The following is a 25,058-nucleotide window of genomic DNA, read 5'->3' on the forward strand; positions in this document are numbered from 1 at the left end:
GAGTTTGAGCAATAGCACCAAAGATCTATATACGCTATATATATGTATGTTTCGTGCACATTGAAATGCTCCATTATTATTTGAAAAATTACCATTCGATAGTAATTAGCATAATTCATGTTAAACGACTAGCTGCAATTATCATCTGCTATATATATATATATATGTATACGAACCCCGTACATTAATAAAGTATTTCTGTTCGTCTACCGAGACTAATTAATTTATTAAATAAGCAGTAATTAACAGAAATATCGCAGCCTCTAATTACGTACAATCTGTGCGAGCTGATTTGTTGAATATACGAGAGAATTCAATGTGTATATTGCTTTCCTATGGATAATGTGTATAAGTATATATTAACTAATTAAATAGTTGGAGTGCTTGGAGAAAAAACACTGCAGCACATTATTTACAGTATATATTACAAGCTATGGTTCTCTCTTCTCCTCGCGCGTTAACTGCTAACTCTTTGTAATCTGGTACAATATACGTGGACTCGCATAGCTAATTATTTCCAATTAATAACGAGTGTAAGGTAATTATATGAAAAGAATTAGAGTTGATGTACGCTCGAGATCTCGACGAATACAAATACGCGCACTTCAAACGGGTAGAAAGTCTTTAGCGAGTAGAAACTGTACAAGATGAAGGCAGCTTTGTAGAGTGTAATCGGTAAGTGGAAATCAGTGTTTGGGTGGCGCCTGCATCTCCGTTCTGTCGTCCCTCTTCCTACCAATGCTAATACAAACTGCCTCCGTTCAACTTCAAACTCCAGCCCTTCCTTTCTTACTCCTCTGTATTATTTATGTTTGCTCTCTCTCTCTCTCTCTCTCTCTCTCTCTCTCTCTCTCTCTCTCTCTCTCGCTCTCACTCTGTTTGCTCGGAATCACATCGCTGCTGCTTCGCCTTTCGCGACGCGCCGGGGACTACCAAGAACTCGCCAACTTCATTAAAATGTTGCCGTCATCACTACCGGCATTGTTGACAGAAAAGTTTATCGAATTCCTAGATTAGTTACTAGTTATTACGAATAACTAATATATACTGTTTAATTTAAGACATTGTAAAACGAAGAAATAAAATGCAACTTTAAATTTTATCCCTTTCGCGAGTTATTCGATCAAACACACTGAACAATAACCTTCTTTTTTCTACGATAACTTTAGTCTTTTCTTTGAGGGATCTAACTCCTCGAATTGGGCGCTCAGAAACGTTTCTCACGTTATTTGTGTGTTAACTGGAAAATAAAGCTGTACAAACTCACAGTAGTAACTAACTTTAAATTCTATGCAATGTATATTTCAGGTCATTCTTCCTAATGTTTATTTTTGTTTCTGACAAATGAAAGAGACTAAGACGAAATGACGATTTTTTAATGAAAAATCTGAGGGAGAAGCATCGCATAGTAGGTGCTTTTGATATGTCAGTTGAATCGGTCGTTGGACCACTAAGTGCTTTTAAATACCGTTTTTCATGCTTGTAAGTAATTCAATGTGGAACGACTGAAGCAGCGTCGCTTGACTGACATTAAACACGGGCCGCTAGAGACTTCTCTCTTTCTTATTTTTCTGCTTATTTCGCGTCAAGGAATCACTCCGTTTCGAAGCAACACCGTGCTAGACCACTCACGTCGTACGAAGAAGCGCAGATTTTCTCCGGCTGCTTTTTCTGCCAAAACCAATTGAGCTTGTCTCGTCAGACCGCCCCGTTGCGCGCGCTGTAATGCATTACACGCGAACCATTCTCCAGTCTTTCTGCCCGATTTACATTTTACTCGAACAATATACGCGCAAAACAATTGGTTATTCCATTCAAAATACTGTACTACATCCCTTCTATCGTGGCAAATATTTTATCAAACGTCCAATAAATCGTTGGCGTAATAAAACAGCATTAAGAAATTTTTAAATTACTTTAAACGACATCTAGACGCGACTAATCGAGTTATTTTGACACAAACTCGGTAAAATAATCTTTGAGATGAATGAGATTTCTTCTTTATCTTTGGTCAATAAAAGCTCTTTGTTTTCTTGCTCGCACGCACGTATGTGTATGTGAATAGTATAGATTATGATAGAAGATTTTTACCCTCAAGTGGATTTTGACTCAAGGGAGCTTATAATCTAAGAGCATTTTGTCCCGAAACACCGCCATGTTCGGATCGGTAAGCCGCGACTGTAACACACCTGTAATATTATCGGTGGTTACCTACGATCGATGATGACAGGGGCCGCGCAGCAATTCCCTAACTCCTTCATTCCGACTATTACTGCAGTACTAACACTACTGGCAGCAGATTCCCGAGATAATATTGCGTATGACACAAAAGGATTTTGATCCAAAAGGATTTCGTACCGAAAAACAACGTTGTTCAGATCGGTAAATGTTGATGGTAAGAATTACCCTCTGGATAACAAAGCACTTTGAATGGAGTATATAAATAACAACTGGTTAGACAAAAGTCACGATTTTATCGTAAACTGTGCAATTAAAAACAATTTTTGATGATCTAGCTTGTACCAAGTACTTCTATAAATCTTATTAAATTCTATTTCGTTCGGTCGGCACACGTGTTAATTATGAAATAAATATATATTATACATTTTTAAGTTTCACATCATTCATTCAATAGATGCTTGATTACTCGAAAACCTAACTCTTGATTTGAATATTTATTATAAAGATACAAATTAAAAATGAAACGTTAGCGGTTTACGATCTCAACATAATCTTACTTTTAAAACGTAAGAATTTCGGATGCTTCTTTTTCTAACAAATGTTCCATCGAATTGACATCCTTGCACCAACCATCCAGTCTTTGAACCATTCCTGCGATTTGATTACGATCCAATACTCGAGGCTGTACCCAAGTCATGTTAACAGTACCAGCTACTTGGTCAATAGCACCACGAACTAAACCTTGCGCCAATGCTTTCATTACTAAAAGTTCTACCTCCCCTAGAGGTAGACGTGTTTCGTGAGAAATTTCAGCAAAAGTCAATTGCCTGAAGTAGAATATATATACACGTATGTAGAATCCATTGTTAGTCGATAATTAAAAAATTGAAAGAGATCTCTCTTACCGAAATTACAGACAAAGCTCGTGTCAACAATATGTCGTTATTTGACGACCAATTTTAAATTCATTTAACCATTTCAGAGACGTCGCGAGCTGCTCTTTCCAATAAAAGTCAGATTTTCAAAAAAACGAAAAAACCAATTTCAAAATCATTCCTCTTTTTTGGTTTTTCAAATCTGATTATTTTACTAGAAAGAGCAGCACGCGACGTCACTGAAATGGATAAATGAATTTGAAATCAGTCGTCAGATAGCCCCGTATCGTTAATACGCGTTTTTGGATCTCTTCCTCTGTAATGTTATTATGAGGATCTCATTAATAGAGTAAATAAAAATATATTACCGATTACCAGCTTGCCTCTTGAACGTCATTTCCATTAAACATAGTAGAGAAATCTTTTGCCTTAATTTTAATTCTTGAGCTGCAAGATCAGCTACTTTGCTCCATTGAGGTTTTAAACTTTCCAATGCCGATATATCACCAGCATTGAAAGTTCGAAGCAAATCAATTAACCAGGAATTTGGAGTCCCGTTTAAAGATTCTAAAACAGGATGAGCCAAAAGCTCTCCCAGATTGTAGACACCGTCACCTAAGAGAGCAGCAAGCCCTAGGAAAAAGGCATGCTGTTCTTGTTCCTGCTTGCTCAATGTATTCAATTCAATACATCCAAGGTACCTAAAAGAAAAAAGAGTCCAATAATTTTTACAGCGTATAAAATCTAAACAATTTTCTCATTATTGTATATAATAGTTGCCTTAATGCAGTGCGATAATATTCTGCATGCTTCCCTTGTAATCTATACAAACGACTAGCTAGTAAATAATATCTTCCATGTACACTTGTAATACCATCCGCATTATCCAGCATTGTTTCCACTTCATCGATAATTCTTTTGGTTTGCTCATGATTGTTTAGCTTGTCCAGCCAGATCTGGCCAGAAAGAACTTTACATAAAGCTACAGCTTCGTTGTTATTTTTTACCTTAGTTTCAGCTTTTTCCAAAAACTTGATTGCTTCCTGCTTATCATTGAACTGTGTTATTACATGAGCAAGAATTTCTACCAATGATAACGAGTTAATTCTGTTGGGGAAAACATTTCAAAAATATAAATTGCGATGATCTGGCATAAGAAAATGTTAAAAAGTAGACTTACTTGTTTTCAAAAGTGGATAAAAAATTGTTGTATAATTGCACGAGATTATCTCCGTTTTGAAGAGAAGAATGTTTCACGAATACTTGCAATTTAAGAGTCAACTGATGCCAAAGTCTGCAAGTCATGAACGAGAAAGAAGAGAGGTTAAGTATGCCTGGAGTTGAGGAAGTAACATGATAATGAAAAATACGTATTTTACCTTTTATTGTAAAGTTCCTCAAGAGCCGACCATTCTGCAGCTAATTTTTTATCCGAATCTTTTTGCTTTTGATTTAAAAATAAGCTAACCTCGCTTGGCTCCATATACGCCGTCATTTCTGTTTGCTTCACAGTAACTACTATCGCATAAACTGACATAAACCCCTGCTGCTGCCTGCTAAGTGTAGGTCCGTGTATGTACTATAACTTTACCTAGCCTATAGCACACTTGTCCCTCTTTCACATCATAGTTCGGCACATCTCTGCCAGGTGGCTGGCTCGCGTAGCGACTTTCTCGTTGCTAAGATTTTGCCTGTGAGGTACTTAAGTCGCGAGTCACGCTTGTTCGCTGTCTCTCGAAAACGTCTTGATCCTAGAGACTCTGCTCTCTAGTTTCCTTTTTGGAGTGCAGTATCAAATAGCAATGTCCTTTCCTTTAGCTTAACAATAACCCATCTGCGTACACCACTCTGGTTGCGCAGTCTACATCCCATCCTTTTTTCAACCTTTCTTGATTTTCGGTTGAAAGTCATGCCGGGTCCAATATCTCACAATTATAATATTACTTAATTAATTTATGATAATAGAGCATATGAATAGAGTTTTGTATTTAAAGTACTGCATGAGTACCATTAAACTACCGTATCTTCATGCAAAAAGTAAGCTTCAAATTAAAATCATAATAAATTTTGTGCAATAATGCTGTGTAGATAAATTTATTTATTATTGCAGCTAATTCTTGATCGTATATAACGAGTTAATGAAATAAGGTTACCGTTTTGTCACGCGGCGGGCTCAGGTTCGAGTCTTGACGGAGTTTAAATTTTTTTCTTTTTTTTTTCATTATAAGGGATTTTTATTTAATAGCCATTAACTTATTGGACTTAATAATAAATAAATAAATGCATTTGTTAGCAGGTTAATATAAAAACAATGAGTTTATTATACCTCAACTCACATTATTTGTTATAATAAGAATGCATTTTTTGTATTTATTACCAAATCTAATTAATTAATGGTTACATATAAGCATTTTATAAAAATTAAAAATTAATTTAGGAAAAGGATTTTGATTTCCATCGAGTGTTTGTGGGTAAACGCAGCATCACTTCACACGGATGACACGTGAAAATGAGTTAGTTAGCGGTAGCCAGCGGTAGCCGCTCTTCTTCTAAAGCCGACGTCTCCCGAAGTCTAAGGGTGAGTCCGACCTAAACCTGTAAGGTAAAATTTTACAATGTAGGATTGCCAATTTGCTGTGAATTAGCCAATCAGCATATGTATTTTTGAAAAATTGGCAATCCTACATGGTAAAATTTTACCTTACAGGTTTTGGTAGGACTCACCCTAAATTACACCTGCTGACCAGGCATAGCTGTGTGTGTACCCACAGAGCATATATGTAAGTCAAATAGATGTCCATGCGACGTCATTTTAAAGACTTCCCAAGACTTCTCACAGATGTCGTCTTTAAGCGGCCTTTTTAATAACGTCTCTGAAGACTTCCGACAAATGTTGTCTTTTCTGGGTCTTATCAAGTCTTATGAAAGACGTCTCAAATGAAGTTGTTTTTAATTCGTTCAAAAGGTGAAGTCTAAAAAAAGTCTGTAATTTGCTATCCTTGAGGAGTCTGTGAGAAAACGTCTATCAAGACTTCTTGGGACACAGTGGAGTTTAGAAGTCTTAAAGTAGACATCCTTCATTCTTTGAGACCGGCTATTATAAATATAGTTCTTTCAAGATCCTATAAAAGATGTCAAATTATATTCCCCTCACCTGCAAGTGTGTTGCATCTAAGGGTATTGTGGAATCTATATGTTGGTAGATTAAAATTATAAAAATTTTGTCGTACAAGTGTTGTGTGCGATAATTATACTATAAGCCTATTTGTTGAAGCTCATTCAAAATTAATATATGTATATGCATACGTATATTTAAGTGTACATGTATCAGGTATTTTTTTTGTATAATTTTTATTTTTGTATATTTTTATTTTACTATTTGTTTGAAAAATAAATTATGATAAGTTAATGATATTCGATAACATTTATTTTTTTAATCAGTACATAAACTCAAAACTTACATTTACATGTTTTTAAAGAGTAATTTACGTATTGTAAGACAATATTATTATATTTCTAGTTGTTCATGGAGTGTAAAATTGGTATCAAGTAACTATACCCATTTTCTATAGTAACTCTACTTTCTTCTTTATTTCAGTGATTGGCCATATATATTTCAAGTTCATTAGATACTTTTCTTGATTTGTACATATTCATTAGTCGGGAATCACAAGGATAATTAGGAATTGATTCTAAGTTTTCCCATCTTCTTCCTATTATCACTGGTCTATTATTTTTGTAGCATATGTATATTCTAAACCAGTATTATATATTATTATCTTTTAAAAGGATATTGTTATCATTTAAATTAGTGGTAATTATAAAATCTTTGAATTTAATAATTTTATGAGCATTAATGCAACCTAAAGGAAGCCTCTTATTAATTGGTTTCAATAATTGTGGATAAGTTTCACTGCTACACGTTTCCTCAAAAACAATAGTAGATTTTTCCACAAGTCTATTATATAATTGAGCAAGTGGTTTTTCACCCTTTTTTATTAATTTTTTCAATGGATTCATATAGTTTTCATACACAAATGCACTAAAATTATCTAAAGGGCCAAATCGTAAAACATAATAAGGCAAGTGTATTAAACTATGCATGTTAAAAGTTATATGCTCTTGGCCGTATAAGGTAGATATATTTTTTATAAAATATACAAGAAGTTCTTTTGCATAATTGTTATTTTTAATACATTGCTGTGGATCACAAAGCAGTCTCATGGCACAATTTAAAGTATTAAAATGAATATATTTATCAATATGTATCAAATCATTTAAGAATACTATACCAACAAACAATAAAAAAAACTCTAAATTCTTCTGCTTTCCATGTGTCTATTGCATCTATACATCTGCACTTCCTAGAAAACTCTGTAGGAATATACTTTCTCTGCGTAATCAAACGACTGGATAATTTTAATTCATCATTGTGTGTTAAATGTTTCTCTTTAATCAAAACACAGAGTATCTTCTTCATGACTCCTAGACATACTAGATCCATGTAATCTAGAGGAAACTGCTCAATCATATTTAATCCAAGTTCTTCAAATGGTGATATATCTACATGATGCTGTGACTGAGCTCTATTTTTAAAGTCAGTATCTGTTCTCAATGGGCAATTTAAGTCAAGAAAGACCACTCTTCTCAATACTCTTGTTCCTTTAACAATACATTTACTACAACCGTAATAGCCATTAAACAGCTTAGTACAAGTAATTAATGCTCTTGCTGGTTTGTCTGCTATTACGCATCTAATTTTAACTTTATAAAGTTGATGCTGATATTCAAACCCACCCTAGTAACCATCTTTATACAGACTGGCGCCAGCTTGCCTACAGAAAATGGCCAGATCTTGACCTTCCCTAGTAACCATCTTTATACAGACTGGCGCCAGCCTGCCTACAGAAAATGGCCAGATCTTGATCTTTTCTGTTTCCGCCATGGCGGGGAATCTGGCCTGCAGATCTGCAGTACAGGAGCTTCCTACAGACTGTCTACAGAAAGTAGACAGATTCTGTATGAATTCTGCATATGTCGGAATGAGTGGTCAGTCGGTAACTGTAACGGAATTGAAATTTATATCGAATAGACAGACAGTTGATAAGGTAGGGCAAGGCTTTGCCAATCGGGTCGGTAACGAAATATTCGTTATTGAATAGTGGTTCTGTTCGAATTAGTTATAGTAAATAAAGATAATTATAATATATATAATTTTAAATGTATTAACAATTTATTTAAAAAATACAATTCTTCACAAAAATTTGATACACAAAATAAGTTATTAAAGCAGTTTTAAATGAATGTAAAATTTCGTAAGGTAAAGTATAACGTCTTGAATGGAAATACAAAAGCTGCTGTAGTCATAAAAGAATGCAGCGAAAATTAACCAATAAAACTAACTATACAAAATTATAATTCATTATTATATAGGATAAAATAGAAGCATTCGGTGTTTACAATTTCCACTATGTCTCACTGTTGGGAACAACTCATCGTAGCTCGTTTTTAAAATACTATAGGTACAACTAGCAATTAGAAACAAAAATAATGACTTTTATTCTTTTCCATGCTTAATATTACTAATGCTTTCTTATAAAAATGTATCTTCAACAATTTCTATTAAATACAATTTCCTTTCCCGATATTTTATTTCTATTTTCCCGATCTCATAAAGCTTACAAAATTATTTCAGTCAATGGCTAACAGTTGCTATGATTCCTTCGCTCAAGTTTTATAATAAATCCAATACAAAGAATTAATGAAAAGTTATGAACCAATGTTTTTTGTTTTGTCTACTTTCTTTACATTAAATCACGCAATATTTCTTAGACTGAATTGAGTGAATTGTCCTGAATTATATACCTTCTTCAACGTTACCTAAGTTTTTTCTGTTTCACACTTAAAGAAGGTACGATGAACCATTACCCATTGACTACAATTTTCAATTGATTTAATAGCTTCATAACAACGACGAACAGTGCTTTATTTAAGTATAAACATTTAAAAAAAATATGAATACATATGCTTCATTGCAATATAAAATTAACCAAAAATGGTTCATATATGTGTCCTTTCTGCGTATTAATTCTGACTACAAGCATTTTCGCAATATACCGATTATAAGTAGAAGAATCGAAATTTACAATTATAATAATTTAGAATTGAAAATGATAACATTAAATTGCAGCATTTTTGTTAAAAATATTTTATCCCAAAAACAACTCTTTGAATTTCACAAATAAGGAAGGAGTTATACCATTGTCTAATTGAACGGCTTAAAATAGCATTTTTCTGCCTCAAATTGAAAAATGCAAGATACATGATGAATTCAGCGCGTACCATTATTTCGCAAAAGATTTACTTTGTAAATATATAGTTTCCTGAATAGGGAATTGTGACATATCTATTATCACATTGTTACAAATTTGTCTATGCACAACAATTAATCTTATATTGATAGATATTTGTTTCCATGTAATATGTAATTCTTTGATGAAATTGAGACTTTATCGAACATAAATCTATACAATCTATTTCTTCACAAAGCTACTATGCTTGTTTATATTTCGATCGTAAAATCTTAGAAATGCTATGCATATATATAAAATTCGAAAGTTCTAAGCACATTTCGAGTAATTTCTATTAAGTGTAGAAACTGCAATACTTTCACAATTTTCACCATTGAAGGAAATGTACCCTGAATCATGACTATTGATTATTCATCGACAAACAACCAAATACATTTTCAACTTTTTCTACTGAACCTCTATCTTTTAAACAACGCATTCAATACTGATTCTGTTGAAATGCTAACTTCTCTCATTCATTCATCTACACAAAAATACTTCCCTTATTCACTTTCATTTATGACCGAGCCTGTCCAACCAGATATGAATGCATGAACAGTCATGTGGGGATTCATGATGTCATTGCACCATCATCTGGCTGTTAAATGTCAAATGAAAGTAAATATAACATTCCCATATTCCATGGTTCAAAATCAATTTCAATATTGATTGTGCACCATTTACCCTCCGGTACCTCCAGCTACGAAGAGTAGATCCCATAGTGAGTTGTTTCAACCCTATGAAACCTAACCCCGCATAGGACCGGATCGGAGCAACTGTGGAGGTGGAATATCTCGCATTCACGCAACTTACACTCATTCCATCGGAAGTGAACCACTGTTGGAAATCGAAACTAGGGAACAACCTAATAAAAAATTTAATTTTCAAGAGGATTTTGTACTTTGGCATTAATGATATGATATTTATGGAATGCAGCCGGTCATACTTTACAATGGGTAATTGAATGAATATATAATGACATATACATTAACAAATTAAACATTTATTAATACTATATACGCAAGGAAAATAATACCTCTTCTTGCGAAAAAAAATACATAATGATAAAGAAACATATTACACCATTAATAATGAGAAGAAAGAATTGTATGCTTAAACAAAAACTTTTTACACATAGAAGAAACATATAATAACAAAATGCAAGAACTATATGGAATAATGATAGTATCAAGTTCGTTAATTTTCTATGAGAATCAGAAAAAACAATATCACATTTTTTTTCTATTCATCCGTATCGCATAATTCTGCGCTTTCACCATAGTATCGTTCCATTTTATTTTCATATTCATTACGAGAACTGTTCGTTGCTTCTGAACGTTTTTCAGAATCTCGTAAACGTTGCTTAGCTGCTTTCAAACCATCTTGCATTGCAACACTAAATACTTTACTTGTTGGCCTTGGTATATTACTAAATTGTAATATTGCTTTGAAAAATAATCTTGACAATTTACTCGTTTTCAGTGCAATGCTGGTTTTATTTTCTTTAGACGTAAAACCAGTCCAGGAAAAAGAGTCTATTATTTCGTTGCCTACACTTTCTTTCAAGAACGTGTTAATACAATCTCTAAGACTAACACCACCCAAATATACTAAATACGAATACAGCTCTGATTGTTTCTTTGTATCCCTGTTGAATTGGTCATACTGTTCAAGGTTTCTCATTGGAAAGCCTTCCGGTCTTTCACATTCGACAAACACATTAGTTTTTTCTTTCTCCAATAAATCAACCCTTTTTGTTAGTAAATCCACTTTTTTGTTCAGACAAATAATGTCAGTATGCATAGCTATTAGAATATCTCTATCTGACATATTATCATAATTGTAAATAATTGGAGCTTCGACATTAACACTACATGAAGCATTATTACCATCAATTATTTCATTATGAATAATATTTCCTTCATTCATATTTATATCGTCTTCATTTTCTGCCTCTTCATTTTCCCTATTATATCTATTTGATGCATTTACATCTTCTGATATAACAGAACCTTCATTGTCATTAACAATTTCATTGCATTCTAAACATAGGTCATTATTCGAAGGCAAATAATCGTGACCTTCAGTCCCACTCAACAGTGAATTTTGTTCACTAATTGTGATGTGAGGAGGTACCATAACATTAGACACTTCGTGATATACTAATGTATCGCTATCTACTACGCTACTTGTTCTCTCCATATTCCAACCCGTACAAGGAACTGACATATTACCTGTCTCACACTTTGACAAACCTGACGAAGACGGTTTTGGGTAAGGCGACATCTCGCGTAATCCCTTCAACTTAGTCGACATGGACGATTGGGGAATCATTTTGCCTCTGCACGTTTGCTAACAACATCATCATCTGATGACGTTGTTAAAAATCTTTTTGGATTTTGGATCTCCCGACCCCGTCGATTCCTTCCAATGATTTTCGGCATCTGAACGATATAACTTCATATTTCAAACTGTACATTCATATTTTACAACAGAAATTATAGCGCGTTATTATCTTCGTTTGATAATTCTTATGTAGAAGTAATTTTTATTTTGTAGTATGTTCATGAAAGCATTAAATTAACATAGAGATATGTTTACATACAAGCATTACTAATTCCATTTTAAGAAAGGTCTTCATCGTGGTTACAATTAACCCGTTTCATACCAAAATGGCATAAATTTAATCTTCTTTTCTTTTAAATCAATTTTCATAGTCATCTTTTATAGATCTTTTCGGAACTTTGTACCATAATATTTTAAGATGTACTCTTTCGAAATCCAACATTATTTTTTTGATATCTTGGTCCATTTAACCGGTATTCCAGTTTATACTACAAAAAGTGTGAAGAAAATCGCATTTGGAGCAATAATTTTTCATTTTTCCTCATGATAACATCAACGAATCATCTTAGCATTAGGGATCTAGTGGCAGAATGACTTTATCTAAAAGATGAGTCTATATAGACACAAAAATACAAGATGGCCGCCAAGATATGGCGAGTTTTTCAAGAAATTAGCGTACTCATTCGTAGAATATAATATAATGTAATGTAATATATGAAAATAGGAAAATAAAATTTTTCTCAGATGAAGACAAAATTAAAAATATAATTAAAGAAGCTATTATTCGAAGTTTGTAACCATTACACGGTGAAATTTGAAAAATGTAATCTCATCAGCAATTTATGACAGAGAAAGATTATAAAAATGTAAAAAAAAACTGGAATTTTTAATCTCTTGTGTATTTAGCCCTCTTAGTGATTATTTATTTATTGAGACACAATTAAACGCTATATATAGGAAATTAAATGTAAATTTACCATAATTAAATGGCATAAACTACATAAAAACGCTAATTTCTTTAAAAATTCGCCATATATTGGTGGCCATCTTGTATTTTTATTTCTATATACCCTAACAGCACACTTAACTAAAAGTTGACTGAAAGTCGCCTTTTATTAGTCAACCTGAAGTCAACTTGTAATTGTCGACTGTAAGTCGACTCGTCTAGTAAAATTCTATGTCAACTATTAAAAGTTGACTTGAGTTTGGCATTTACCAGTTGACTTCAAGTCAACTTGTAAATACCGCCTGCAAGTCAATTTTCACTGTATGTACATACAGCATACTATATATATATATATATATATAGGTATTTGTTTGAATATACCGCGGACAAACCACGTGTATAATATGATTTATCACTTATTGTTATAATATAATTGTATTGTAATTGCAATAACTAAATAAAATTCTTTAAAAAAACCGGCTGCCATGAGCTTGAAGGAGATAAATTATGAAACGTCGGAAAACTCATGGCTCATATACTATACCACCTTATTATAATGATCCTCCTGCCGAAATACTAAACTAGCATGATAAATTAATAGCACCAGTTCTAACAACAAATCCATCGGAAAAACAAGCACTGTTCCAATCAAGTGACGTCATTTTCCAGCTTCTAAGCAAGCAAACTAGCCAACACAGTAGCCCGCAAGCAAACTAGCACGAAATCCAGCAGTGTGCCGCAGGCTTAATAATCGGCTGCATTTCGATATTTTTCTTTAAAAAAATTTGTTTATAATGTTCAATTATATACTGAAATATTCCTGAAAGTTCACTGGAGTTGGTCATTTTTTCTATCTTAAAAAAATTCCCTAAAAAACGGTTTTTTAGGCCTTCCAAAGCAGGATACCCCCTTAAGGCGCATTTTAGGAGCATAAGAAAATGCGCAGGGGGTAATTCAGGCTTGTAGTTATGCCTTTAAATAGAAATGCTGATGATAATATTGAGAATTAGACAAATTAGAATTGAGTTAGGAATGTTAGGATTTATGACTAGAAGTCTGGAAATGATAGAAAGCAGAAGGCATGAATTTCAGTTTATCAATAGCTGAAGAAGGGTTTAAAGAATAATGCTTCAAAATGTGTACATGCTGTTTGCCGGTGCTGGTTATGTGTATTTGGTTATGTGGCAAATAGTGCAACATTCACGGTGTCCAAATGACATTGATGCAAAAAACAGAAATAAATAAATAAACAGTTTATATTACTAAGACAAGATTAAGAAAATATAATTTACTTGTGAATTCTTGTGCCCCTTGATATCTATAGTCAAACTGAAAAACAAAAAAAATGTTAGTTTGATTGTATTACATTTTGACTAGGGGACTGACACACTGTTTTACACATTTTATACTATGAATTCACTTGGGCAAATTTAATATCCTTATCTAATTCTAATGCCATTATACCCTTTACATATGTTTTATTTTTTAAAAAGTTAATTAAAGTTTCTTCACTTTTAAAAGAAAATAGGACATTTTTTACAACGAAACGGTATCCCAGACTACTTGCAACCATTTCAAATTTATTTTACTGATCTAGGGATGTTAAGTAACTTTTAAATTTCGCGCGAAAACTTCAGAGTGAGCAGAAAGTGAGGCTGAGTGAGCGACTGAAAATTAGGCTCACGAAAATGGCGGGCGCTCACTCTGAGCAGCTTAAATGAGCAGTTTCATCAGAGATGAAACGGGAGATTGCTCATGCGAGGTCCCGAGGCAATCCCTACCGGTAGGCGGCGCTGGTGTTGGCAAACGCGTGTCTCAGGTCCATCTAACCCCTAACGCCATCTATCGGAAGAGACCACGAAGCACGAGCGTTAAGCTTAGAATAGGGTAAAACATATATGCATTGTTGCCAGAAAGCGGAATAAAGAGAGAGCGGAGATATTTTCTCGGACCTCTCTGTCTTTCTCGCTGTTAGCTTCTAGCAGAAGAGTCGAGGCAAAATCTTTCCATTTCGCTTTGCCGAAAATCTACCAATAATCGATGTCATTTATATTTGCAGGCCAATGCCTTTATACATGATTTTTTCAGCATATTTATTTATCAGCATTGACTTATTTAAATCAATAATAAATTAAGGAAATGCGTATTTGATATATAATAATTATTTTAACTATAATTTCATCGTTATATTTCGCTTATTTCCGTAAAATCTGCATTTCTTTAGTTTATTATTGATTATTGTAAGTCAATGGCAATTAAAAAAAATTTAATCTTAAAAAAAAAAAAAAAGTACCGATCAGGAATCGAACCCGGACCCACGAATCGCCACGCGATTACCTTACCGCCTAGACCACGAGGCTTCTTCAGAGCACCGTAAACAGATAGTCTTTTTAAGGGCTTGAAATCTTCTTTTAAACCATATTAATAAACGAGCAACCGACAGCTTTATTCATTATTATTCTGTCATAATGGTACACAAATTAAGGAATAATTATATTTTGAATAGTTTTCAAAAGCTTTTCCAATAGCCAAGAACGAAGATAAATAATCAACGCTCGCAGTTTCCGTTCTTGGTTATTGGAAAAGCTTTTGAAAATCTACATTATATAATTATTCTTTAATTTGTGTACCATTATGATAGAATAATAATGAATAAAGATGTCGGTTCTTCGTTTATTTATATGGTTCAATAGAAGATTTCAAGCCCTTAAAAAGACTATCTGTTTACGTTGCACTGAAGAAGCCTCGTGGTCTAAGAGGTAAGGTAATCGCGTGGCGATTCGTGGGTCCGGGTTCGATTCCTGATCGGTACTTTTCTTTTTTTTTTAAGATTAAATTTTTTTAAATTGCCATTGACTTACAATAATCAATAATAAACTAAAGAAATGCAGATTTTACGGAAATAGGCGAAATATAACGATGAAATTATAGTTAAAATAATTATTATATATCAAATACGCATTTCCTTAATTTATTATTGATTTAAATAAGTCAATGCTGATAAATAAATATGCTGAAAAAATCATGTATAAAGGCATTGGCCTGCAAATATAAATGACATCGAATATTGGTAGATTTTCGGCAAAGCGAAACGGAAAGATTTTGCCTCGACTCTTCTGCTAGAAGCTAACAGCGAGAAAGACAGAGAGGTCCGAGAAAATATCTCCGCTCTCTCTTTATTCCGCTTTCTGGCAACAATGCATATATGTTTTACCCTATTCTAAGCTTAACGCTCGTGCTTCGTGGTCTCTTCCGATAGATGGCGTTAGGGGTTAGATGGACCTGAGACACGCGTTTGCCAACACCAGCGCCGCCTACCGGTAGGGATTGCCTCGGGACCTCGCATGAGCAATCTCCCGTTTCATCTCTGGTTTCATCCAGTACTTTTGTCTAGGGGATTTGGCGAGCGCTCACCGAGCGCTCACTGAGCGGTTGTGCTTCTGGATGCACCCAATATCTCAAAAACTTAAGAATGAATTTCGAAATTGTCGAAAATAGAGGTTCAATGTGCCCTGTAGGATAACGATGGAGAGATAAGTGTACAGGAGCAGCCTATCCTTATTCATTCCACAATCTGTTGATTGAAAACTCCGAGAACAGAAGTTGCCAGAAAAACGGAAAATTTCTTGTTTTTCCAACTCATTACGACTCTATTCCCTGTGTAACATGGCAATAGGAGACAATACGGGAAAGAGAAATTACTTATTTTGGCAAATCTATCGATGACAGATTGAAGTACACTGCTCACCAGCTATGCGGCGCACCGACGATAAGTAGGGAAGGCACACACAGTCCATTCAATTCGCGCAATACGGCCAGTGTATGTAAAATTCTGCCCTTTAACAAGCAATTGATCGATTGGAGGGAATCACAAGCGCTCACTAGAGAAACATGCGTAGGATACGTGAACGTGTGTTAACTGTTACAATGAGAAATCTAGGATCTCTGAATGCTGCCCATCCAGCAACCTAAATCAAATTTCGTGCTGCGCAATTGAGCGCAAATGTCTTATGGATGTGCAAAACGGAATCTTTTTGTTAAAGATGTTCTTTTGAAGTTCATAAAATGCTTGTGTGCTGTGGCGTTTTGCAATATGCTTCTAATTGTAAATGGCAGATAAAATCACGACAATAGATTAATACTTTGGCAAAAATTTCAAGATTATAATGAACAAAACATTAGTAAGAAATTTCTTAAAATGTAGTATTTATTTTAAAAGACATATTTTAAATATTTGTAGGAAAGAATATTACCGTACTTTTGCCTTAAATAAAATAAGGATAAAAACTATTAAGCTATATAAATGTATAAAAATAACCGTTTCAATATCACAGTTGTATAGCCTCTCTCTCTCTCTCTCTCTCTCTCTCTCTCTCTCTCTCTCTCTGTATGCTTATATTTTAGTAACAATTTATTGCATACCTTAAGCTTTATAGTACCCCAGGAGGAATACATTAACAATTTCATAAAAAGGTTTAACTTAAAACACTCATGAAAAAAAAGACAGCCTTACCGAGGTAAAAATCATGTCAAAAATAATAATACTGATAAGAAAATCACTTTCTTTTAGTATAAATATTTTAAAAAATTAGTGCTTCAAGGACCATTAATATCTGGTCTAATAAAAATATCCTCATACGGGTGATTCTGCACTAACTCTACCAAGTTCTCAGCATTTAATTCTGTTAAAAGTAAGCAATATTTATATATTTTGAAGAAATGCAATATTGATTAATTTCAATATTAATGAAATATTTACCAAGCAGGTACTCGAAACAACGAGCCGCATCAATTCTATTAGTTTCACTTTCTGGAATAACATCGCTAAGTTTTGTTACATTAAGATTCTCATGCTCAGTGTAATATTCATTCTTTCGCCATAGTTCACGCACCTTTGCCAATACATCGGCTTTCACCCAGTTACTCCTAGAATTAATTTGGTCTTCTATACTCCTGAAATTGTATGAATGCACAATGTATAATTTTGCACTGAATATCATAAAACTGTTAGGAAATCATAAGTTTTTTTTATCAAATTGTTCGTTTATCTCACATTTCCTCTGGAATTAATGCAAGTTGTCCAGCGTCAATTGTTGACGTCTCCTCTTGAATGGGTTCACTTGCATTGGCTATTGGTTCAATGGGGTTTGATATATTTACACCTCTTGAAATATTGGAAGTGTTTTCCAATAAGGCGCTTTCAATAGGAAAGTGAGATGGATGATCGACATCGGCAGTTTTGTTGTAACTAACTCCAAACCGTATTGGACTACTGACTATATAAAAAAATTCTTCTCATTATTAAAAGTTATAATATTAATTGTGTTCTTATATATAAAATATGAAAATATTAAATGTTTTCCGTTACATGGGAGAGACCGAATTTTAAAGTAAACATTAAAACTAATGTAATAAAAGGTAACTATCACCTTCTGGCTCTATAAATGCGTTCAACAGCAACGGGGCTGTAATATTATCTTTGTATAGATTGTATAAAGGCTTTGCCCATTTTCTTTCTCTTAAAAGTTTTCCATCACGACCAAACACTGTAAATGTTGCGGGTAGAGCCATTAAATTTTTCAATGGCATGTGAACAGAAGGCAAATTATTTCTTGGCTAGAATTATTAAAGATTTACAATAAATGTGGATACTGTTCAACTTTTAAGGTATTATAATAGAAATGATAGAAAGCAAATATATTTATATAACTAGGAAGAAAACTATTTTACCTGAGTATGAACTTGAACATCGGCAAGCAATTTTTTAATGAATTCACCCGGCAATTCTTTCTTTTCATCCATAATTTTTTTTCTCCTTGGAATTACAGGTAATTTTATTACCCCTTGCAAGGGCTGTAACCCAGTAAGTAAATTTCTAGGTTCTTGTTCTCTCGTCATTTCTGCACCAATTTCAGGAATATTTGTAGTTTCTTGCTCTCCCACACTTTCTACCTGAATATCTAAAATATTTGCAGTTTCATGCTCTCTCATAGTTTCCATCTCAATTTCAGGAGTAATCTGTAATATGAAAATGTTTGTTAAACGATTGTTCCATTACTTCAAAATGTAAAATAGTATAAGATTAATATCAGCATTAAATTTTCCCAATGAAATCTACAAAGATAATTTAAGTCTCTTACAATGCGTTTTTTCGACAAATTTCCGCGTTCCCTGTTCTCCGAATCTGCAGAGCGTCGCCTTTTTGGTGATAAAACTATTAACATGAAAGTTCCATATCATATCAACTTACATATAAATAAAATACCAACAACTGAATAAGAAATTAATTAATACTTGGCAAATTATCGTTATTAGATACAGTCCTCAGTGTTACTAGCTTTGAAGGGCTCAATTGAGGATAACGAGTACAAACTGTTTGTTCTTCTATATTCACATCATCAATATTAATAGCTTCTATTCGTGGAAGAAATTCATCAAGCTCTGATGAATTTACAGACCCTCTATCGTGTTTATCAGTAGCTGGGTCAATATTTCTTTCCACCATTTTCCTACATGCAATTAATTCAAAATATTCTTATTTTTATTGCTCAGAGTATTACAACATTAAAAAAAACAACCTTTGATAATTTATTGTTTGGTGTATCACTTTTAGAAAAATGTTAATTATATCAAGCTAATGTAAAAACTTAAACATCTGAAATTTTTAACAGAAATATCAAATATTAACCATGAGTCACCAGAATTAAAATAATCTTCCATATTTTCTACTGTCAGTTCCCCAAAGCCTAACGGTGCTTCATTCTGTATCTATTTATCACAAACACATAGAGATTAAATATCATATTAAAGTGAAAAATAAATAGACTTCAAGATGCTTTTAATCTTATTATATGTGCAAATTCACCAATTTTCTTAAAGCTTCAACTGGTTCTTCGTCTGAAAGAAGATGTATGTCTTTTCTTCCCTTTATTGATTTATAAAGCAATTTTGAGGGAGAGACAGCAGGTTTTCTCAAATCAATTTCATCATAAACATCTATATCTTTATGTTGACTATAAGAAATAATAAGATTGATCAATTTTAAATACAATATACATTATAGTTAAAATAACTTACTCTAATGCATGGGTACCAAAGAGTATCTTCTTGGTCTCCTTAAGTTCACGTTCAAAGTATTCTGTTTGATAGGCATGTATTTTTGTTACTCCTAGCATCAATTGAGATGATAAATTTAAGCTGCATCGCTCAGAAGTTGTATCATTCTGATTGTTAATAATTGTAATAATCTCATCACTGTTGCAAAAAATTAAATGAATTAAAACATACAAAAAATCTAACAAGTATTTGTAACAAAGCTATGAGTTTTATCAAAAGATTATTCTCTCAAACATAGATGAAAATAATTTATACTTGCCATGTATCAGCAACTTTAATTTTCTTAATGGTAGAAGCTGGAACATTTTCTTTAAATTTTTTGAAATTCAGAGTTGCTGCTAGCCAAACATGCGAAAGTTTACCCTTTCGACGGATTGAAAAAGCACTTTCACTGTTATACATCTAATTCAACCAATAAATAATTAACAAAATATCAAGACAAAAAACAATTATATAATTAGTGAGAAATATATTGAATGTTAACAACTTAATAAAGTTTACAACTTGCTAACTTTACGTTTTATACCTCTACAATGAAATAATTAATAAAATATATTATCGACTATAGACAGCCAAAGCGATAGAATGGTTATTAAAATAATGTAAATATACGCTGCTATTTAACAAAATGAATATAAAGAATTCAAGCAACCGCGCTTCAAGTAAAGACGTTCTAACGGTTTTTTTAAATAGGGGCGATACAAGATTGCAATATTGCACATGCGCCAATCCCCTACTATTACCACTATGGCCGTGTTTCAAAATTCACAGAAACGGTACTGACTACTGACTGACGGACGGCGCCGACGGCGGTAGTACCGAAAGTACTACACTTGGCAACCTTACTGCAAGGCCAGGCCAGGACCCGCCGCCTTCTTACCAAGTAGTGCCAAGTACCCTGGTCCTGGTGGTCCCTGGCATTGCCTGGCGCTGGCCTGGCATTACCCCGGTCCCCGAAGACACCGACCGATCTCCAACAATGATAAAACGTTATTCTAATGAAATAGAGGATGAAGATGTTGTATTTGAGGTTATTTTTCTGTTTTTATCAAACTATGAATTTGTTATTTACTTATCTATTCCAGGGTACTGATCTGCATACTCATTTATATAAGGAAGGTTTTACAGATTTTGAAAGCATATCAATTGCAAGAACTCAATATGATATGCATAGGTTATCCATGTTGACAGTATGTAAAATAACAGCTACTATTAATAATGTGCAGACATAAACTTATAAAGGGCATAATTTTAGAAAATATCTACTTTTCCTGAAGCTATTGTTTCTAAAACTTCAATAGCCCTTTCTTGGATTTTACAAGTATATTAATTATAACTGATATCCTAGCAATGTAAAAGATGTATTTAATTTAATACTCAAAACTTTACAGAGAGATGATCTTTACCAAAAATATTTCAAATCTATTTTAAGATCAAGAATATTATTGAATGAACATGCATCAACTATTTATGAATATTTGGAAAGATTTTCAAATATTTCTTCAAGGTAACATTTGTGTTTGTGAAAGATATTTTAAAAACAAAAAGGTAATGTCAAATATTTTTTCAGGGTTATATTGAAAAAATATGGGTTTGTTTCTTCATTCACTGCTCTTACTTCCTTAGCATTATATAAATTTAATAAAACTTTTGCTACTGTTTTTGCATCTACAACAGTATTTTGTATTTTGAAAAATATATTTTATAATAAGTATAGCTTTGAACAGTTAGAATATTTAATTTTGCTACAAAATGAAATGTATGACTTATGTAAAAAGAGTCTTAACATATTAAGGAATGGTTTTGATATGAAAGTAGGATCTAAAAAATTTTATATGAAATTTAGGTAAGTACTTATTTTGTCTATGCTTTGTTATTCATAAATTCTTAAGTGATTAATGTATTTTACAGTATTTTGTCTGCACATAAATTACAATATTTACAACCTTTGGTGGAAAGTTTAGTGAAATATTTAGAAATTTTAACACTTGCATATTATAAAGCTTCTGTTATAATAGTAGAGTTATTACCGAAAAGTTATGCAGAGGAATTATTGGTCACAAAATTAAACTATAAATCAATAATTAATTTTATCAATGGAGAGCTAGATTATCAAGCGATAAAGGTATTCACAACAATAAATACACTAAGGCAAATCTAATTATTTTATTATCTACAAAATTATTTTGTAGGAATTATATCAAACATATATGCTTGTGCAATCAGAAGTACTGTATCTCTTAGCAACAGCCTATAATAACATAACTTTGCAGTTTAAAAATGAAACCAATAATGCAGAGAATAAATTATATCATATTATTTTTTCACTTAACATTTTTTTAAAAAAATATAAAATAGGACTGTCAAGAATAATAACTGATTATTACAATTGTCAAGGGCAAATAGCTCATTATCAATATAGTAGAGCTGCTGGATCAAAATGGCAAGATGCCTGCTTGCATCTAGAGTTAACTTGTCAAAGGATACAAATTGCTTATAACCACTTAACATCTATATTAGCAGATATTGAAAACTTGGAGGACGATGAAAAATTAGATATAATTATGAATAAGATGAACGAGGCTCAAAAGCAGATAGATACTGTTAGAAATTTTGCAGAATTCAGTACTTTGTTAATTACAAAAATCAGATGTTCCAGTAACAAGCAGGAAGTTTGTATACAAGATTTATTGAAGCCTGAAGAGCAACCTGAATCTTGCATAGTGCATGATACAGAGCCAGAAATTATTGATGAAGTATTTGAAGAATATATTAAAAATGAATATATAGGGCCTTTATGTGAAATTAATGATGAAGACCTATCAGAACAAAATCAGTTGGATAAGTTACTTGCAAAAAATTTTATGTCAGAATTAAAGGAAGCTTTAATAGATAAACAGATAAGTATGTCTGAGCGTGAATCTATTGCATTGAAAAGAATGTACAAAAATATTGTTAGGGATTCTAATTCTTCTACTCATACAAATATTAGTTCTTCGTTTATACCTGTGCCCCCTCCTATGCCTAATTTTAATATTTCAATAAGAAAATCTAATTCTTTTTTTAATAATTCAGTGAAGAAAAGTAATGAGAAAAAGGTAAATAAGTGCTATGAAAATCATTATAATATTAACAAAGGCGATGAATCTCAAGATCAAGGTCCATTGTTTTCTACATTACATCTTGGAGTGAAATTGCCTCCTTCTTTTAAAGTTGAAGAAGAAACATTTATTGGAAGTGGAGAAAACTCAGAAGAGGAAATTGAAGGGCATTTAGATAATAATATTTTTAATGGAGATGAATAATTTTATAAATATATAACAATTTTAATAAAATAATTGTAACAATTTAAATTTGTAGATAATTCATTTTTTATACTTTTGCCAATTTCAAATTAAAAAACTCATTTTCAAGAAAACTAAATAGTTGACAGTGTCACTACTCACTACATACAGTTAACTTGTGTATGAATGTGTGTACACTGATGTGAATTGTGGATCAGTGAAGCCAGTCTGTGGATGTGGACCTGGACCCTTGGGACCACTTGGGAGTTTGATCTGGTTGGACTAGTCTATAGCTAGCTGGACAGTGTGAGTGTGTGTGTGAGTGGCGAGTGGACTACTGTAAAAGTAGTACTACTAGTACTAGTTTGATTTGGGGTGATTGGAGTCAATTGTGTTGGTCAATTCCAATTTTATTTAAACATATGAGTATATGCCATCGTTTAGTATGACATATTCAACAAAATAAATTAAAATGCCACTTCCTGCTGCTTTAGCTGCCAAACTTGCAAAAAGGGGCATCATTTCTGGCTCTGAGAAAACTGGTAACCTAACCTCTTTGTTTATGTTTTGGTTATTTGAATATATTTCACTTTAAGATGAATTATGTTTCATAGAATTCTCGAAAAATGATCCAAAGAAAAAAGTACATGAAGAAGTAATCGCAGAAGATTATGACAACACCAAAGATGAAATTGACGAAATAGACATCTCTCAGAAATTTATGGTATGTAAAGTTTAATTATTCGTACATCATTTGAAGTTGCTAAATAAATCGTGTAATAATATTTTTTAGGGATACAGTGGCTGTCCAAATAAGTATAATATTCATCATGAATGTACAAAGAAATGTAAGGAGCTTTGGGGATTGGGACAAGTACAACCTTCAGAAAAATATTTGAGACGTCAATTGAACTTAATACAAAAATATCCTTTACCTGAAACTTGGAAAGCTGTTTATGATCCTGGATGGTAATAAATGAAAAATATCATATACTTTTAATAATAAAGAACATGAAGAATTAACATTATATTTTAATCTTTATTAGTGGCCAGCATTATTACTGGGATTGGGCTTCTGACTTAGTATCTTGGCTACCACCTGGCCATCCAAAATGTCAGATTTCTCAGCCAGCATCGCAATTGCGTGAGGAGTTACACTTAAAAGCTGCTGAGCAGGATGATAATATGTCAAGTGATGAGAGTGGGAGTGAACAAGAATCTATGGATGTTGATGAAGCAGATGTAAAGAAAGAAAAGAAAGAAGAAAAGCCACGAGGGAAATATAGACTAGAAAATAGAAGAGTAGCAAGAGTAGAGAATAAAGACAAAAAGGATAGAACCCTGGATCCTATGGATCCAGCTTCTTATAGTGATATTCCGAGGTGAGTCAATATTCTGTTACAATAATGCATTTAAGACTATCACTTAATAAACTAATTGATTTTTAGGGGAAAATGGTCAGATGGTTTAGCTAGAAATAATGAAGCTAAAACTGGTGCAGACACAACTGCATCTGGTCCTTTATATCAAATGAGGCCTTATCCTAGCCCTGGGGCAGTTCTTCGTTCCAATAGATCTAACAAACCAGATCCAGAAACATCCATAAAGCCAAAAGTTTCGTTTCCAGAAAAGGAATAATCATTTTAAATCTACTCATGAGAAACTTTCATTTCACTTCAATGTTTTGTACATAAATACAACATCTAACTATATCAGGAAATATTTAATCATTAAAATAAAAATAATTCAATTGTTCTCTATTCTTCCTGCACTAATTACAAAATGGTTACACAATTAACTATTTAATTATCTGTATCTGTCTGTGTGTATTAGGATACCCATGTTAATCACTTGGAACAAGATAAAAGAGCCGACGAAAATGATGTTTTATATGACATCTGAAATCTGTTGTTATTTAAATATATTAAATTGGATTGGAAAGTTAATTATGAATCAACTT

At 32.8% G+C, this 25,058-nt stretch overlaps 4 protein-coding genes across 6 annotated transcripts; 2 read left to right on the top strand and 2 right to left on the bottom strand.

Annotated features, from left to right (window-relative positions):
* Positions 1-2,638: 2,638 nt before the first annotated feature.
* LOC136774211 (26S proteasome non-ATPase regulatory subunit 13-like) lies at positions 2,639-4,621 on the bottom strand. The gene is made up of 5 exons (XM_066728369.1): positions 4,436-4,621; positions 4,237-4,350; positions 3,837-4,163; positions 3,425-3,757; positions 2,639-3,008 (listed from the first exon to the last, which is right to left on the bottom strand). The coding sequence occupies exons 1-5, from the start codon at positions 4,591-4,593 to the stop codon at positions 2,741-2,743; spliced, it is 1,200 nt and encodes a 399-aa protein (XP_066584466.1). The 5' UTR covers positions 4,594-4,621; the 3' UTR covers positions 2,639-2,740.
* Positions 4,622-17,255: 12,634 nt separating this feature from the next.
* LOC136774695 (uncharacterized) lies at positions 17,256-20,476 on the bottom strand. The gene is made up of 11 exons (XM_066729114.1): positions 20,341-20,476; positions 19,776-20,216; positions 19,564-19,711; positions 19,387-19,466; positions 18,993-19,207; positions 18,839-18,912; positions 18,429-18,716; positions 18,128-18,314; positions 17,752-17,974; positions 17,458-17,651; positions 17,256-17,380 (listed from the first exon to the last, which is right to left on the bottom strand). The coding sequence occupies exons 2-11, from the start codon at positions 19,871-19,873 to the stop codon at positions 17,295-17,297; spliced, it is 1,593 nt and encodes a 530-aa protein (XP_066585211.1). The 5' UTR covers positions 19,874-20,216; positions 20,341-20,476; the 3' UTR covers positions 17,256-17,294.
* Positions 20,477-20,613: 137 nt separating this feature from the next.
* Positions 20,614-23,232, top strand: LOC136774694 (uncharacterized). Of its 3 annotated transcripts, none has more exons than XM_066729112.1 (7): positions 20,616-20,844; positions 20,900-21,004; positions 21,070-21,135; positions 21,206-21,321; positions 21,385-21,660; positions 21,726-21,939; positions 22,007-23,232. In XM_066729112.1, the coding sequence occupies exons 1-7, from the start codon at positions 20,794-20,796 to the stop codon at positions 23,117-23,119; spliced, it is 1,941 nt and encodes a 646-aa protein (XP_066585209.1). In that variant the 5' UTR covers positions 20,616-20,793; the 3' UTR covers positions 23,120-23,232. The 3 variants fall into 3 exon arrangements, with proteins under 3 accessions (XP_066585208.1, XP_066585209.1, XP_066585210.1); XM_066729113.1 differs by having other exon boundaries at positions 20,934-21,004; XM_066729111.1 differs by having other exon boundaries at positions 20,614-21,004.
* A 178-nt stretch (positions 23,233-23,410) lies between these two features.
* PQBP1 (poly-glutamine tract binding protein 1) lies at positions 23,411-24,860 on the top strand. Its single transcript, XM_066729115.1, has 5 exons — positions 23,411-23,640; positions 23,713-23,822; positions 23,892-24,067; positions 24,145-24,480; positions 24,547-24,860. Exons 1-5 carry the CDS (start codon positions 23,571-23,573, stop codon positions 24,734-24,736), a joined length of 882 nt encoding a protein of 293 aa, XP_066585212.1. The 5' UTR covers positions 23,411-23,570; the 3' UTR covers positions 24,737-24,860.
* Positions 24,861-25,058: the final 198 nt, after the last annotated feature.

The sequence above is a fragment of the Prorops nasuta genome, unplaced genomic scaffold (assembly GCF_024137725.1).
Source record: "Prorops nasuta isolate Cenicafe-Biocafe unplaced genomic scaffold, Cenicafe_Pnas_1.2 PNAS00006, whole genome shotgun sequence".
In the NCBI taxonomy this organism is placed as follows: Eukaryota; Metazoa; Arthropoda; class Insecta; order Hymenoptera; family Bethylidae; genus Prorops; species Prorops nasuta.

Coding starts and splice junctions, on each gene's coding strand:
- LOC136774211 (XM_066728369.1), bottom strand. CDS start 4,593: ATGTCAGTTTATGCGATAGTAGTTACTGTGAAGCAAACAGAAATGACG. Junction 4,351..4,435: donor GAGGAACTTTACAATAAAAG/GTAAAATACGTA, acceptor CATGACTTGCAG/ACTTTGGCATCAGTTGACTC. Junction 4,164..4,236: donor TTATCCACTTTTGAAAACAA/GTAAGTCTACTT, acceptor TTTCCCCAACAG/AATTAACTCGTTATCATTGG.
- LOC136774695 (XM_066729114.1), bottom strand. CDS start 19,873: ATGCTAGGAGTAACAAAAATACATGCCTATCAAACAGAATACTTTGAA. Junction 19,208..19,386: donor TTTAATTCTGGTGACTCATG/GTTAATATTTGA, acceptor AATTGCATGTAG/GAAAATGGTGGAAAGAAATA. Junction 18,717..18,838: donor ATTTGTCGAAAAAACGCATT/GTAAGAGACTTA, acceptor TTCATATTACAG/ATTACTCCTGAAATTGAGAT.
- LOC136774694 (XM_066729111.1), top strand. CDS start 20,825: ATGAAGATGTTGTATTTGAGGTTATTTTTCTGTTTTTATCAAACTATG. Junction 21,661..21,725: donor AAATTTTATATGAAATTTAG/GTAAGTACTTAT, acceptor TGTATTTTACAG/TATTTTGTCTGCACATAAAT. Junction 21,940..22,006: donor TAGATTATCAAGCGATAAAG/GTATTCACAACA, acceptor ATTATTTTGTAG/GAATTATATCAAACATATAT.
- PQBP1 (XM_066729115.1), top strand. CDS start 23,571: ATGCCACTTCCTGCTGCTTTAGCTGCCAAACTTGCAAAAAGGGGCATC. Junction 23,823..23,891: donor ACATCTCTCAGAAATTTATG/GTATGTAAAGTT, acceptor AATATTTTTTAG/GGATACAGTGGCTGTCCAAA. Junction 24,481..24,546: donor TCTTATAGTGATATTCCGAG/GTGAGTCAATAT, acceptor ATTGATTTTTAG/GGGAAAATGGTCAGATGGTT.